General features: G+C 49.1%; 2 protein-coding genes across 6 annotated transcripts in view; both read left to right on the forward strand.

The window, feature by feature from the left end:
- Positions 1 to 7,646, forward strand: part of FAM53C (family with sequence similarity 53 member C) — a 13,174-nt gene extending 5,528 nt beyond the window's left edge. For 3 of the 5 annotated variants that reach the window (XM_025386967.1, XM_025386966.1, XM_025386969.1), the window contains exons 4-5: positions 2,724 to 3,508; positions 4,611 to 7,646. In XM_025386967.1, the coding sequence (XP_025242752.1) occupies positions 2,724 to 3,508; positions 4,611 to 4,868 (1,043 nt within the window). In that variant the 3' untranslated portion in view covers positions 4,869 to 7,646. The remainder of the gene's footprint in view (positions 1 to 2,723; positions 3,509 to 4,610) is intronic. The other 2 variants (XM_025386968.1, XM_025386970.1) reach the window with 2 other exon arrangements.
- Positions 7,647 to 10,520: 2,874 nt separating this feature from the next.
- The window catches only part of KDM3B (lysine demethylase 3B), an 86,618-nt gene continuing 83,492 nt past the window's right edge, over positions 10,521 to 13,646 (forward strand). Inside the window, exon 1 of the mRNA XM_025386961.1 lies at positions 10,521 to 10,906. Within this exon, the coding sequence (XP_025242746.1) occupies positions 10,715 to 10,906 (192 nt within the window). The 5' untranslated portion in view covers positions 10,521 to 10,714. The remainder of the gene's footprint in view (positions 10,907 to 13,646) is intronic.

Below are 13,646 nucleotides of genomic sequence, written 5' to 3' on the forward strand. Positions count from 1 at the left end.
TTTTTTTTGAGACGGAGTCTTGCTCTGTAGCCCGGGCTGGAGTGCAGTGGCCGGATCTCAGCTCACTGCAAGCTCCGCCTCCCGGGTTTGCGCCATTCTCCTGCCTCAGCCTCCGGAGTAGCTCGGACTACAGGCGCCCGCCACCTCGCCCGGCTAGTTTTTTGTATTTTTAGTAGAGACGGGGTTTCACTGTGTTAGCCAGGATGGTCTCGATCTCCTGACCTCGTGATCCGCCCGTCTCGGCCTCCCAAAGTGCTGGGATTACAGGCTTGAGCCACCGCGCCCGGCCTTACTTCCACATTTTTAACACAAAAGGTTGCATACTATATATTATTTTGTACCTTAAAAAAAAAAAAAAATAGGACCGGGCCTGGTGGCTAACGCCTATAATCCCAGCACTTTGGGGGGCTGAGGCAGGGAGATCACCTGAGGTCAGGAGTTTGAGACCAGCCTGACGAACATGGAGAAACCCCATCTCTACTAAAAATATAAAATTAGCTGGGTGTGGTGGCTCATGCCTGTAATTCCAGCTACTAGGGAGGCTGAGGCAGGAGAATCGCTTGAACCCAGGAGGCGGAGGTTGCGGTGAGGCAAGATGGCGCCATTGCAGTGCTCCAGCCTGGGCAACAAGAGTGAAACTCCATCTCAAAAAAAAAAAAATCACTGGGCACAGTGGCTCATGCTTGTAATCCTAGCACTTTGGGAGGCCGAGGTGGGCTGATCATGAGATTAGGAGTTCGAGACCAGCCTGGCCAACACAATGAAACCCTGCCTCTACTAAAAATACAAAAATTAGCCTGGCATGGTAGTGCACATCTGTAATCCCAGCTACTCGGGAGGGCAAGGCAGAAGAATCACTTGAACCCGGGAGGCGGAGGTTGTAGTAAGCGCAGATTACGCCACTGTACTCCAGCCTGGGCAACAAAGAAAGACTCCATCTCAAAAAAAGAAAAAAAAAAAAAAACTTTAATATAGCTAGGAGATCTTTCCCTATCAGAATGCTGAGCATTCTCTTGTTATATATAGCTGCATATTATTACACTGCATAGATGTACAGTGGCTTATTTCACAAATCTTCTATTGATGTACATTTAGGTTATTTCCAATCTTGTTTCAGTACATAAAACTGTAGTGGGCCAAACGTGGTGACTCATGCCTGTAATCCCAGCACTTTGGGAGGCCGAGGTGGGCAGATAGCTTGAGGCCAGGGGTTCGAGACCAGCCTGGCCATCATGGTGAAACCCCGTCTCTACTAAAAATACAAAAATTAGCCGGGCATGGTGGCAGGTGCCTGTATTCCCAGCTACTTGGGAGGCTGAGGCGGGAGAGTTGTCTGAACCCAGGAGGTGGAGGTTGCAGTGAGCCGAGATCGTGCCCACTGCACTCTAGCCTGGGCGACAGAGCAAGACGCCATCTCAAAGAAAAAAAAAAAGAAACTGTAGTGAATAACCTTGTACATATATCATTTTTTCACATGTGAAAATATATCTGAGGTATAAATTCCTAGATTATTAATTAGTTAAAGGGCCCCTGATGGTAGGGACATTTAGATGGAGGCATCACTGGTGGACAATCAGAACTCCTTAACTCATGCTGCTCAGCTGTTCTGCATCTCATTTTCTTTTCTAGGATACCTAGCAAGGGAAGTGAGTTGGCAAAAACATGTTCATTCAGTCTCTTCCTCCTGTTTATCAAAGACTTGCTGAAAGCCAGGTGTTGTGTCATAAGTATAGAGCAGGAACTCATGGTCTCTGCCCTCGTAGTGGTTAGTAGAGGGAAGAACTATAGACCAAATACACTCAGTATGAATTTTGCCACCGTCAAGTCTAACTTCTTATACTTGTCATTTGCCCCAAATATCCAGCCCCTGCAGAATTCCAGCCAGCTTGGACTCCAGAGGAGTTTGGACTAGGCCCTTTGTCCCTTAATGAGCCATCTCCCAAAAGTCACAATTTTGGTTGGAATACAGTGAGTGAGGATTGTTTCTTTTAGTCCATTTTCCCTTCCTTCTCTTGGTCCCTCCATCTGTTTGGATTCAAGAGAAGGCCTAGGGGAAGGGAATCGGAATATGTGGGTGGCCAGACACAAAGGAAGATGAGCAGCACAAAGTCTTAGGGTTTCCCAAGCCCAGGTTTCACTGTCAAAGGCCTTCCCCACCCTGTTTGCCCTCCCTAGGAATAAAAGTGATCTCTTACCTGCCTGATTACCTCTTACTTTTTGGCAGTACTAACTCCTGACTTGGTGCTATTGACACATGAGAAGAGGAAAGGCCAAGGAAGGAGAGCATAGGCCTGCTTTTCAGCATCCAGAGCAAGCGTAGGGGAGGGGCGGGGGAGGGATGAGCAGGACACACACAATCGTGTTTGTTTCTTTTGACTTCTTTTACCTTTCAGAGGGAATGGCAGGCAGTAGATGAAATGTTTTTGATTCCAGGTAGTTGGTCACAATGGAGGCAACAGAGCATAGTGGTTTAAAAACCTGGCCTTCGCATCAGACAGACCTGGATTTGAATCCTCCTTTGGTCTTTTGATTGCTGTGTGATTTTGGGAAAGTTACTGAATTTCTCTTATCTGTGAAATGGAGATAATGATAATGATACTACCTACCTCATAAAGTTTTTGGAAATTTTCACATAAAATGCTCCATACATTGTGTGGCACGTGGTAAGTTCTTAAAAAATGTAAGCTATCATTAATATTATTTTTATTACAAATGCCTTCCAGAAGGTGCTTCCTGGAGGGGCCTGCCCCACTGTTCCTGTGCTGAGTTCCAGGACAGCCTCAACTTCAGCTACCATCCCTCAGGCCTGAGCCTGCACCTCAGACCACCCAGTCGGGGAAGCTCCCCCAAGGAGCAGCCCCTCTCCCAAGTCCTAAGACCTGAGCCCCCAGACCCAGAGAAGCTTCCTGTGCCCCCTGCCCCTCCATCCAAGAGGCACTGCCGCTCACTCTCAGTGCCCGTGGACCTGTCTCGCTGGCAGCCGGTGTGGCGGCCCGCCCCCTCCAAGCTGTGGACTCCCATCAAGCACCGGGGCAGTGGTGGAGGGGGTGGGCCGCAGGTGCCTCACCAGAGCCCCCCGAAGCGGGTCTCCAGCCTCAGGTTCCTCCAAGCTCCCAGTGCCTCTTCTCAATGTGTCCCAGCCCACAGACCCTACAGCCCTCCTTTCTTCAGCCTGGCCCTGGCCCAAGATTCCTCTCGACCCTGCGCTGCCTCCCCTCAAAGTGGCTCCTGGGAGAGTGATGCTGAGTCCTTGTCACCTTGCCCACCTCAGCGCCGCTTCTCCTTGTCACCCAGCCTGGGCCCGCAGGCAAGCCGCTTCTTGCCCTCTGCTCGGAGCTCTCCTGCATCCTCACCAGAGCTGCCCTGGCGACCTCGAGGTCTCCGCAACCTTCCCCGAAGCCGCTCACAGCCTTGTGATCTGGATGCCCGCAAAACTGGGGTCAAGCGGCGCCATGAGGAGGACCCCCGGCGTCTGCGGCCTTCCTTGGACTTTGACAAGATGAATCAGGTGGGACCAGCAAGACTAGGGGAGCTTGGATGGGAGTGTGGGGACTCTGTTCTGTTTCCGCTTTTGAGCTAGCCCCTAGCTTCATTACCCTGCCGCTCCCATCTCCCCCCCGCCACCAACAGCACCTGCTTTAGCTCTCAGGGTGACCTACCATCCCAGCTTGGCTGGGACTGTCCCAGTTTTAGTACTGAAAGTCCCCCCATCCTGTGAAATGCCTTAATCCTGGAAGTTAGAGAAACTGGGGTGAGACCCATGTTAAACCTTCCAACAGGGATCCCAAATTGTCTTGCAAGAGGTACTTTCCCTCCTTTCCAAGAATGCATAAGCTGCAAAAAATTTCATCATCAGTACCTACTCTTTGTGCCCAAAGCTGGTTTTGCCACTTGCCTGTCACTGCCTCAAAGTGGTTCTGTGAGGGCTGAAGCAAGATGGGCTGCTACAGTGTATTCATTTGTTAGACCAATGTTTTTTGACTTCCTGGTTTGAGTATAGTTATTGTATGTATGCACTTGCTCACTTTTTTCATATTATTCTTTCTAGACCACTGGGTTACAAACCTCTTTAAGAATTGATTTAACTTTTTCATAGAGTCGTCCATCCCATCTGCAAATATTTACTGACTCTGACTAGGCACTGGCAGTACAGAGTAGTGAAACACTGCAGATGATGTTCCTGCCCTCACAGAGCTTCTACTCTTGAATCCAATGGAAATAATGGGCTCCAAATTTTGTCAGAAAGTTTACAGATCACACCTGTAATCCCAGCACTTTGGGAGGCCGAGGCGGGCAGATCTTGAAGTCAGGAGATCGAGACCATCCTGGTTAACACGGTGAAACCCCGTCTCTACTAAAAATACAAAAAATTAGCCGGGCATGGTGGCGGGTGCCTGTAGTCCCAGCTACTCAGGAGGCTGAGGCAGGAGAATGGCGTGAACCCAGGAGGCGAAGCTTGCAGTGAGCCAAGATCATGCCACTGCACTCCAGCCTGGGTGACAAAGCAAGACTCCGTCTCAAAAAAAAAAAAAAGAATGTTTACAAACCTTACCCTAAAGCCTTAGAATTCTTGCCTTCAGGTGTAACTGTCTTCTTTGTTTGTTTGACAGAAACCATACTCAGGAGGTCTCTGTCTCCAAGAAACAGCCCGGGAAGGCAGCAGCATCTCTCCACCGTGGTTCATGGCCTGTAGCCCCCCACCCCTCTCTGCTTCCTGCAGCCCCACTGGGGGTTCATCCCAGGTGCTGAGTGAAAGCGAAGAGGAGGAGGAGGGGGCTGTGCGGTGGGGTCGGCAGGCGCTGAGCAAGCGGACACTGTGCCAGCAGGACTTTGGGGACCTGGACTTGAATTTGATTGAGGAGAACTAAAACTGAGAGGCTACTTCCTGGGGCCACACAGACTGACTCTCTCATGGCTACTAACAAGTGTCGAGGCCCCAAGGCTGGGGGCCAAGCCTGGGAATGGGGGTGAGTGGAGGGCTCCGACTCAGGGCAGCCGGAAATCTTCTCGCTCCAGCAAGCTCGACCATGCCGAGAGACTGGCCGGGACAAGATAAACGGAGCTGGTGGCGGGAGGGACAGCCCCAGAGCAGACCCTTCCCATGGCGGCCCTGAGTGTGAGTATCCCTGCCACGAAGAGAGCAATGGGCAGGGAAGGAACGGGTCTGCCCACCCCAGCTCGGGGAATTTCACTAGCCCCTTTGCTTCAAAGGGCACTTGTGTCTTAGAATTTGGCCAGGGTGGGGGTTGAGTCAGCCTCCTCAGAGAAACTGCGTGAGAGTGTGTGCGTGCATGGGCGTGTACTTGTGGAAGGGTGTGTTTGCGTAGCCTTAGGGAAGGAAGGCAATTGCTCCTTAACAGCAGAGTATCATGATACCCCCAGGATCTTGAGTTTTTTACAGGATGTTGGGTTTGCTCAAGGAGTCAAGAGGAGGGCGCAAAGTTTTCCTTTTTTCTAAATAGCTCTGGAACCAGGCTTGTAATCCATAGCATCACCGACTCTGCAAAGGATTTCATTTTGGGGCACAGCAGGGTGTTTTAAGTGCTGTGACTTCAGCTAATGATCTTTTCCTCAGCCCCACCCCCTCCCCACTAGCTCGATCTAGTATATTGGGGAATGCAGGTGGGGGGTGTCACCATATTTTTTCTGAGCTGGCCTTTTTTTCTCATTAGATTGTCTAGGCTATATACCACCTGCCTCTTTTGCCCTGTTGAATAGAGTTGCACACAGCACACGGGCAACTGACGCAGGGTTGAGGGACTCCCTCTCTGTCTCTCTCTGCCTCTGCTGATGGGACCCTTTTCCCTCACCCTCTGCCCTTCTAGGTCATAGACTAGGTAGGAAGGCCCTGTATTGGTCTGCAGCATCTACTGAGGCAGACCTGCAACAGAAGTGGCATTCAGTCCCCAGCAGACATGAGTGAGCTCACCCCAGCACTGCTGTTGGGAAGGTGACTGCAGGAAACCAATTCTTACAAGATCCAGGCCCAGCCTTTTCGACCTGCTTGAGAAGGAGGAAGGGGTGGTTGGCATTTAATAGTTTGCTTGTCTTCCACTCATGCCAGGAAGTGTTTATTTGCCTTTAATTGGCCCTGAGAGACCATAGGGAGGTTGGGGCTCACCGAGGGATTGGCTGAGGATGTATAAAGCAAAGGCTGTGAGAAGCAGTTGGGAGTTTGGTTGTCATTGGATTGAATTTACTTTTTTGTTTCTCACCCACAACTTGAGCCAGGACAGCTGGTCCCAGTGGCCACAGTGATGGGTTTAAGTACCTTGGTAGGGCTGGCACCAGTGGAAACACATACTGAAGCTGACCCCACAGTAGCTTGTGAGGTTTTGTCCAGCTTTGGTTAGACCCTACATGACCAAATTGGACCTGCCCTTCTTCTTTATGGCAAGAAGGGCATTTTTCTGTTCAATTTCCAGGGTTTCCTAAGACCCAGTTCCTCTTGTAAGGGAAGAAGACCAAGGTCTTTGTGTTTTCTTCCTCATGGAATTGAACCTGACATTTTCTGGATCTCCTACATGTCAGGAGCATCAGTGAGGCTTCAGCCTCCTCGTCTCCACTCCAGAGAGGAGGTGGCCATGTCTTCTTAAGCCTCTGGCCCTCAGAGGCTCCTCCCTATCTCCTGGCTAGTTACTACTGGGCTACCAGGTCTCTAGGGGCTTCAGAGAGGCCCTCTGGAGAATCCAGGGAAACCGTGAGCCCAGGAGTTGCCCATCTATGGTTTCATTCCTCCCCTGGCTCTTCTCCCTCTTCAGGCCATAATTTCCCTGGTGCCAACTTCTTTTCCTTCTGGGGTATCCTCATCCCTGGGCTCTCTGCTGCAGATTGGCTGTGCCAGCTTCCCACAGGTCACTGGCAATGCCAGTGAGTTTCTGCAGGCCCTAAGCTGAAGAAGTGAGGCAGTGATTCTGCCTCCATCCTGGTTTCCCCAAAGCCCCAGGGCACCATCCTTAGGGAAGAAGGTCTACAGTTATCATTATTTTAATTCCATTACTTTCAGTCTGGAAAACTAAGCTAGTCAGAACTATCATCTTGCTTCCCAATCTAAGAACCTGTGGCCCTGGAACACTTTTCAAGAAGTGGTTCATTTTGCTTTACACAGTAGATCTGTTTCAACAGTTCTGTGTAAACCAAATGCTGTTTTTCAATGCATTTGGACTGCTGACCATTTAAAAGCAGCCTATGATTGCTTCTTTTTGTAAAGCAAGCAACCTCCCTCCACTTTAGCTGTTTTGACTATTTGAATTTTCACATATTGGGCTTACCCAGAGTGGAGCACACCTCCAGGGCATGTGGCTGACACTGGGTAGATGTCTGCATCTGTGCTGTGTGTGTGGTGTGGTTGGCCAGTAGGTGAGTATCCCTGTGTGTGTGAGTGAAGCCACTCCCCAGGCTGGTGCTCTCTTCCTGTGCCCAGTGACTGCCCAGTGGCAGCCCAGCTGCCCTTCACTCCCACCTGCTGCCAAAGTCCCTGTGCTAATGGGATTACAAATACAAAAAGTGGAAAAAAAATTTTCGTAAACTTTGTTTTATATTAAAAAAAAATCCATAAGTCTGTGTGTGTTAAACATGAGGTTCTGCCTCTGTGGCTGTGTTTGAAAAAATAAAGTTTTATTAGAATAATCCATTTTCCCAAGCAACCTTGTGTACTACAGTGTCTTCTTCCCTTCCCCACAAAGACAGACAAGGAAGAAGCAGGGTAGGAGACCACCTAACTCTTTCAGCCCCTTCCTCTAAGATGTAGGTCAACCTTTCAAAAAGGGGCAGTATTTGGACCCTAGGCCCTTTGCCGGCCATGGCAGGATGTTATACTGTGGCCCAGGCTTCTGCTAAGGCCTTGGTTATTTTTGGCAGTCTGGTTTGGTCTCTCTTTCCCTGGCACTTATACTTGTCTCCTCCTGCCTGCTGTCACTCTCACTTCCAGCAAGTTGAAGTCAAGTATTAATGCATTCCAGCTCACTGAGAAATGGTTTATGGTACAGTCAGGAACTTGTCTAGATTGGTTTGTAGGCTTTGGGAAGTAGGGAGAAGGCAGGGTGGGAGACGGCCAGGGATCTTTCTTAAGTTTTCACATGTTACATCCTGGAGAGATAAAGGTTTAGTCATCAGAATTCAGATTCCAAAGACCTAGGCAATTTTTCCATCCTAAAAATACTGCTTTTGGAAAATTATCCTAGCTGCAAAGCTTCTCTTTTGTTGTAGAAGACAGTATTTTCCCTAATGTTTCCTTTTGGAGTGTTGGTTTGCGGAAAGAAGCTATGTGGCTCCCTCTTTCTTTAGACCTTTCTATTCTACGCTTTCTTCTCTCTATGTTGACATTCTTCCAATGTGTGTAGGTGAAGTGTAGTTGCTCAGAGATCCAGGCAGGAGCCTCTGTCCCTAAGGCTTAGCCTTTCTTTACCAGTTGTGGTGTTAATTTGCCAGGCAGCAAGAAGAGTCAAGTTGCTTAGCCTATGTCCTGGTTTCCTGCTTCAAATTGGTGGCACTCATCATTGAATACCAATGAAGTGTGCTCAGGAGGACAGGATTGACTTGACTACCTGGAGCAGGAATCTTTGCAGGGCTGCAAATACACCCTAGAAAAAGTGAGGGTTGTTATCTGCACTGGAAACAAAGGAAGGGCTTTTGGGAAGTGGAGGGCAGTGGCATGTAGTTAAAGAAGCTTAGAATTACATTTGTTTTTTGTTTAAAACTGATGTTTCATTTCACCTACTGCTTGAGCAGGGGTAAAGTTTGAACATCTAAAATGACTTTGTCTCCCCCTTTCTTTCTTTTGAGTTTATTTTTGTTGGATTTTTCTGCTGTTTATTTTCTGTGAGGCCAAGTGTGATTTCATTTTTCATTCCTGAAGTCTTGTTAATATAGGAAAGAATGTAAACTCCATGAGGGCAAGAGTTTTGTTTTATTCAATATTGTGTCCCCAACACTTTGGGAAGTTCCTGGCACATGAAAAGTGCTGGCCACATTTGTTGAATGCATTTCTCTTTTTGCCTTTCCCATCCCTGAACTTAGGTACATTTCTGTCTCTCTGCTGAGAAATCAGCCTTGGACATTGGGGCAGTAGTTAAATCTCTGTATGGGAGAAAATCTCAGCAGTTAATTTTGATAGAAAAGTTGCAAGGCAGATAGATCTTGTATGGATTCACCCTTGTTCCCCTTCTACCAACTACAGCTTATGGGCCATGTGCTTTAAGAGGTGGCTCTCAGCCCAGAAAAACATTCTGAGTCAGGCCTCAGGTTGGCTGTGGGAGATGGAAGTTAAAAAGAAGTGGAGGGAGGAATGTTTCCTTGGCGCTCCACAGGGTTGGTTCTAGAATGATTTTCCTATATGTTTTATACTTTAGTAAAAGTATAAAGTCAATAGTTGGTTACCCCTCTCCCTAAGCCTTTTGTTACAAGAAAAGTAGGTCAAGGGTGTAGACAAGGTTATGGACAGGAGATAGCTGGGTAGGCACAGAACCTACTGCTCTTTCCTGTCTGTAGGGAAAATCAATGAAAAAAAGTCACTTTTAGAGCAACAGTCATGGGTTATTACTAGACCCTTTATCTTTTGTACTCGTTTTGTGAATACTCAGTCTCCGCATCCATGAGACCATGGAACGTGCTAGTCCCTGATATTGCCAACTTTACATAATTGAGGCAATTTCCTGTTGCTTATTGTGGGTAACAATCTAGCCAAAAATCTCAGCATCTCACTTTCTCTACAGGCTCCTTTTCTAATTAGGAGCTACCAGTCTCCCACACCTGTATTAAATGCATTCAGATAAGAGTTACAGAATTTTCTTTGCCCCCAGCCCCACTAATTCCATGGTAAGATGGGGTGCTACTAAGAGAACCCCTTTACTGCTGGTCTATTTCCAGTTCCCCTAAGAGTTGAATGGAGAAACACGTAGACTTAATAACATTGGTAGACTAGGAAGGGGAAGAAGTTAGGTTGGTTTTAGGAAACACACCAAGATGGGGAGGGGGGCGCGTTGGCCTTCAGTCAGTGGAAAGAGTGGTGTTATGCATCCAATGGAAGTAATACATTGGCCAATTGGAAAGGAACCTAAGAAATACTGGCAGTATAGAATGGTGCTGTTATGGGCCAATGAGAAGAAAGATATTGTGTCTCATGGACCAATGGGGAGAACATTTCCTGCAAGACAGCAGGTTGGGTGGCTCATATTTTCAGGATAGGAAATCAGTGGGGGTATTGGAGATACTAAATAGCTCAAAACACCCACTCTCTAGGTACCTTGCCCCTCACCCTCTTACCCCGTAAATGTCTTTGGCATCCGAGGAGAGCAAGCTAAAAAGCCCTCTCATATGTACGACTCCCTAAAGGAAGATTGAGACCAGGGATGGTGCCAGGGGGAAGCTGAAGGAACCGCCCACTTCCCTACCCCGGCCGAACCTGCAATTCCCCTCCCGACCGCAGGGGGCACTGCAGGCCCCGGGGAGATTGGGGCGGAGCGCTGCGAGGGGCCAGGAGCTGCCGCCCCGCTCCAGAGCGCGGGGGGCGCTGTGCGGGGCCCAGGCTGCGGCTCCGCTCCCGGCCACGGGGGGCGCTGCGCGGCGCCGGTGGTTGGTGGTGGCTGTTGGGGGGGGTGGGGGGGAACGGCGGCCGCGGGTGGTGCGGAGGGAGGCCTTGCGGGCGGATCGGGCGCTTGGCGGCGGAGGCGGTGGGAGGCGGCGGGCGGGAGCGCGGGTCAGGCCGGCCCCGGCGATGGCGGACGCGGCGGCCTCCCCGGTGGGCAAGCGACTGCTGCTTCTGTTCGCGGACACTGCGGCCTCAGCCTCGGCCTCAGTCCCCGCGGCGGCGGCGGCGAGCGGAGATCCGGGGCCTGCGCTGCGCACTCGAGCCTGGCGGGCCGGCACGGTGCGGGCCATGAGCGGGGCGGTGCCCCAGGACCTAGCGGTGAGTGGCGGCCGAGTCGGGCACTCGAGGCCGGGGCTGCGGGGCCTGCGGGCGGCCTCCCCGGGGGCCTTTGTGAGGGGGCGGTGGGATGGGGGTGACCCATTTCCGTGCCCCCGCATCTCCTTAGCGCCCCCCGCCGGCACCTCGGCACCCCGAGCTCTTGCAGGCATGGCTTCCGCGTCGGGGTATGCGCCCCTGTTACCCCCGGGGGGCGGCCAGGGTGCCCGGAGCTGCTGCTTGCAGCCGGCAGGCCCCGCCTCCTGGGCGACCCTTTCTCGGCGTTCCCCCCAACACGCCTTCGGAGCAGACTCTCGAATCTTGAGCTCCCGGGAGCCTCAGAGTTCGGCCAGTGTTGCCGCTGCCCTCTCGAAGACGCGGACCTGTGGTCCCCAGCCTCTCCCAGGAGACCTGCGCCCTGTTCCTTTTCTCCCAGAGCCCCAAGTGGGGCGGGAATGTGGGCAGTTATGGGAGGCACGGAGATTGCAGTTGGAGCTGGTCGGGGCTTTTTTATCTGGCAGTTACTTCCTCGTCTGAGCTGGGCTCAGCCTGGCTGTCTCCAGAAAGGCCAGCTCTCGGCACTGTCTCGAGCTCTCCTCTACTTACGCTTCTGGGTGACAGGAGCTGCAGTTGTGGCTGTTTTTGATAAGTTTGAGATCTTTCTTAGTAGCCGAACGGGGCTGCTGGGTAGTACTTTTTGCTCCCAGCTCAGCTACTCCCCCAACCCGGGAGAGGTTTTGTTTTGAAACTTTGTGTTTGGGCTTGGCCCCTTTTGAATGCCTTGGTGAGTTTCGTGATTAAAGCTGTTCAGTCATACAACTTAACTAGCATTCGGGATCTTGATGTGTTATTCTCGTTAATGTGGCGGTAAAATATAGTGTTTGAGTTTTGGCAAGCCACTTTATTTCCTCATTTTGATAGGGGCCCTAGCTTCTCTGGTGAGATAAGGCTGTGAAAAATGGTGTGTGTGCGTGTTGGGGCAGGGGGTGGTCTTTTGGAATGTAATAGATCAGCAAGCAGAAAGTAAATTTTCTTGATGAACTTGCTTCTGCAGATATAAACGGTAACGCAGTTTGTGAGATTTGGAAGTAATGTTGTAGGCTTCCGATCTTCATTTTTCTTCCTATTGATCAACGGTGTTAGACTGTCCTTTTTCACTAATACACAAGCTTTATGGATTTTTTTGTGGATGGCTTAGGCTTTGCTTCTGCTACTTGGGTTCATTTGCTTTGATCTTTCTTCATGCTGTGTAAGAAACGCTGCTAGGATGTTTATGAGGCCTCAGTGGGGCAAATTTGCGAAGAGATATCAGAAATATAAGGGGATGGAATGATGATTAAGACTGGGATTTGGATTCCTCTGCGCTTTCTTTAAAAGATGGCTGGGATGGGAAAAGAAGTGTCCATTTCAGATTGATTCTACTCCCGTGGAGGCAAAACATACTTTGACCTAAGGCCTAGTTTGCCCTAGATATTCATTGGGATTTTTTTCTGGTTCTTGCAATGGTCGTCTCGTTTCCTCCATCAGATGAATTGCTAATGAGCTCTGCACCTGAAATGGCTCCCCATTCACTTTGTTGTTTGCTGTGCTCCCTAAGGGCAGAGGTTTTTGAAGCTCACTTCCTTTCTGGACACCCACTAAGCTAAATACTGAATAATTTTACCACTGAGCCCACGGAACTGGGTTCTCAAACCAAGTAAAAAGTTGCAGTGATTCTTGGAAATTAAAGCAAAGAACATTACAACTGTGTTGAGGTCTTGCATGGGGCTGTGTGAATATAGAAGCAAAGGCAGGTTTGTATTTTGAGAGTACATTTATGCTCGTCTTACATGTATATCCAGGGACATAGATGATAAAACAGCCAGACCAAAACTCAGAGCCTTTAGATTTTTTCACCAGCTTGCAAAATTGTTCAAGAATTGCTGTTTTGTTGAGGTTCTATTAATGACAATGACCAGTGTAGGATGAGAACTGGCCGTTTTGTTTTTCTTTCTTATTAAAAGAGATTTCCTTTGGACCGTGGGCATGTGGACCTTTCCAATTTGCACCACACACGGTAGTAAACACAACTGTCTTCCAATCAAAAGTGTTCTTCCCGTACTCAAGGGTGGAGTTTGCAAGCAGCTGGCCTGTGATTGGGCAGATTTTCATTCAGTTATGTTTAAGATGTTTTCAGGCATGCTTGGTTTTGAGTAATGCCTAGCAGGGCGCCCCCTTTTAAGGATGAGTAATTGAGGGTTGGATGAATGAGTTTCTGAAGTGATTGAAAACACACTTCTCAATTTTAGACTCCACAAATATACTCTTTCTAAATACTTTTTGATTCAGATATCCTATAAAATATAGTACTGATCCATTTAATGAAACGTTTTTGGAAAACAGTAACAAAGCTAAGTGCTACCTTAAGATGAGATATGAAATAAAGGAGTCAGGATCTGAGAGTTTTGTTGATTGAGAGTTTTGTTGGTAAGGGTTTCATAGGTGGACATCTTCACCAGCAAAAGCCATGCTGACAAATTATTCAGATGTTTAGCCAAGGCATGAAAACAGCTTTTTCCCCCTTTCTCATGGAATAGTAGTAGTTTTGTGTTTTAAAATGGGCCTTTTATTTTTTTTAGAATAGTTTATTGGGTTTTTATGCATTTATCTCTGGCTCTTTCCTAATCCGGTGTCCTCTTTGTGTTCCTAAGTCATTATTGGCTCATGTAAGTTGCAGAGACCTTGGGACTGTCACATATGTGTG

The sequence above is a fragment of the Theropithecus gelada genome, chromosome 6, assembly GCF_003255815.1.
Source record: "Theropithecus gelada isolate Dixy chromosome 6, Tgel_1.0, whole genome shotgun sequence".
Classification (NCBI taxonomy): Eukaryota; Metazoa; Chordata; class Mammalia; order Primates; family Cercopithecidae; genus Theropithecus; species Theropithecus gelada.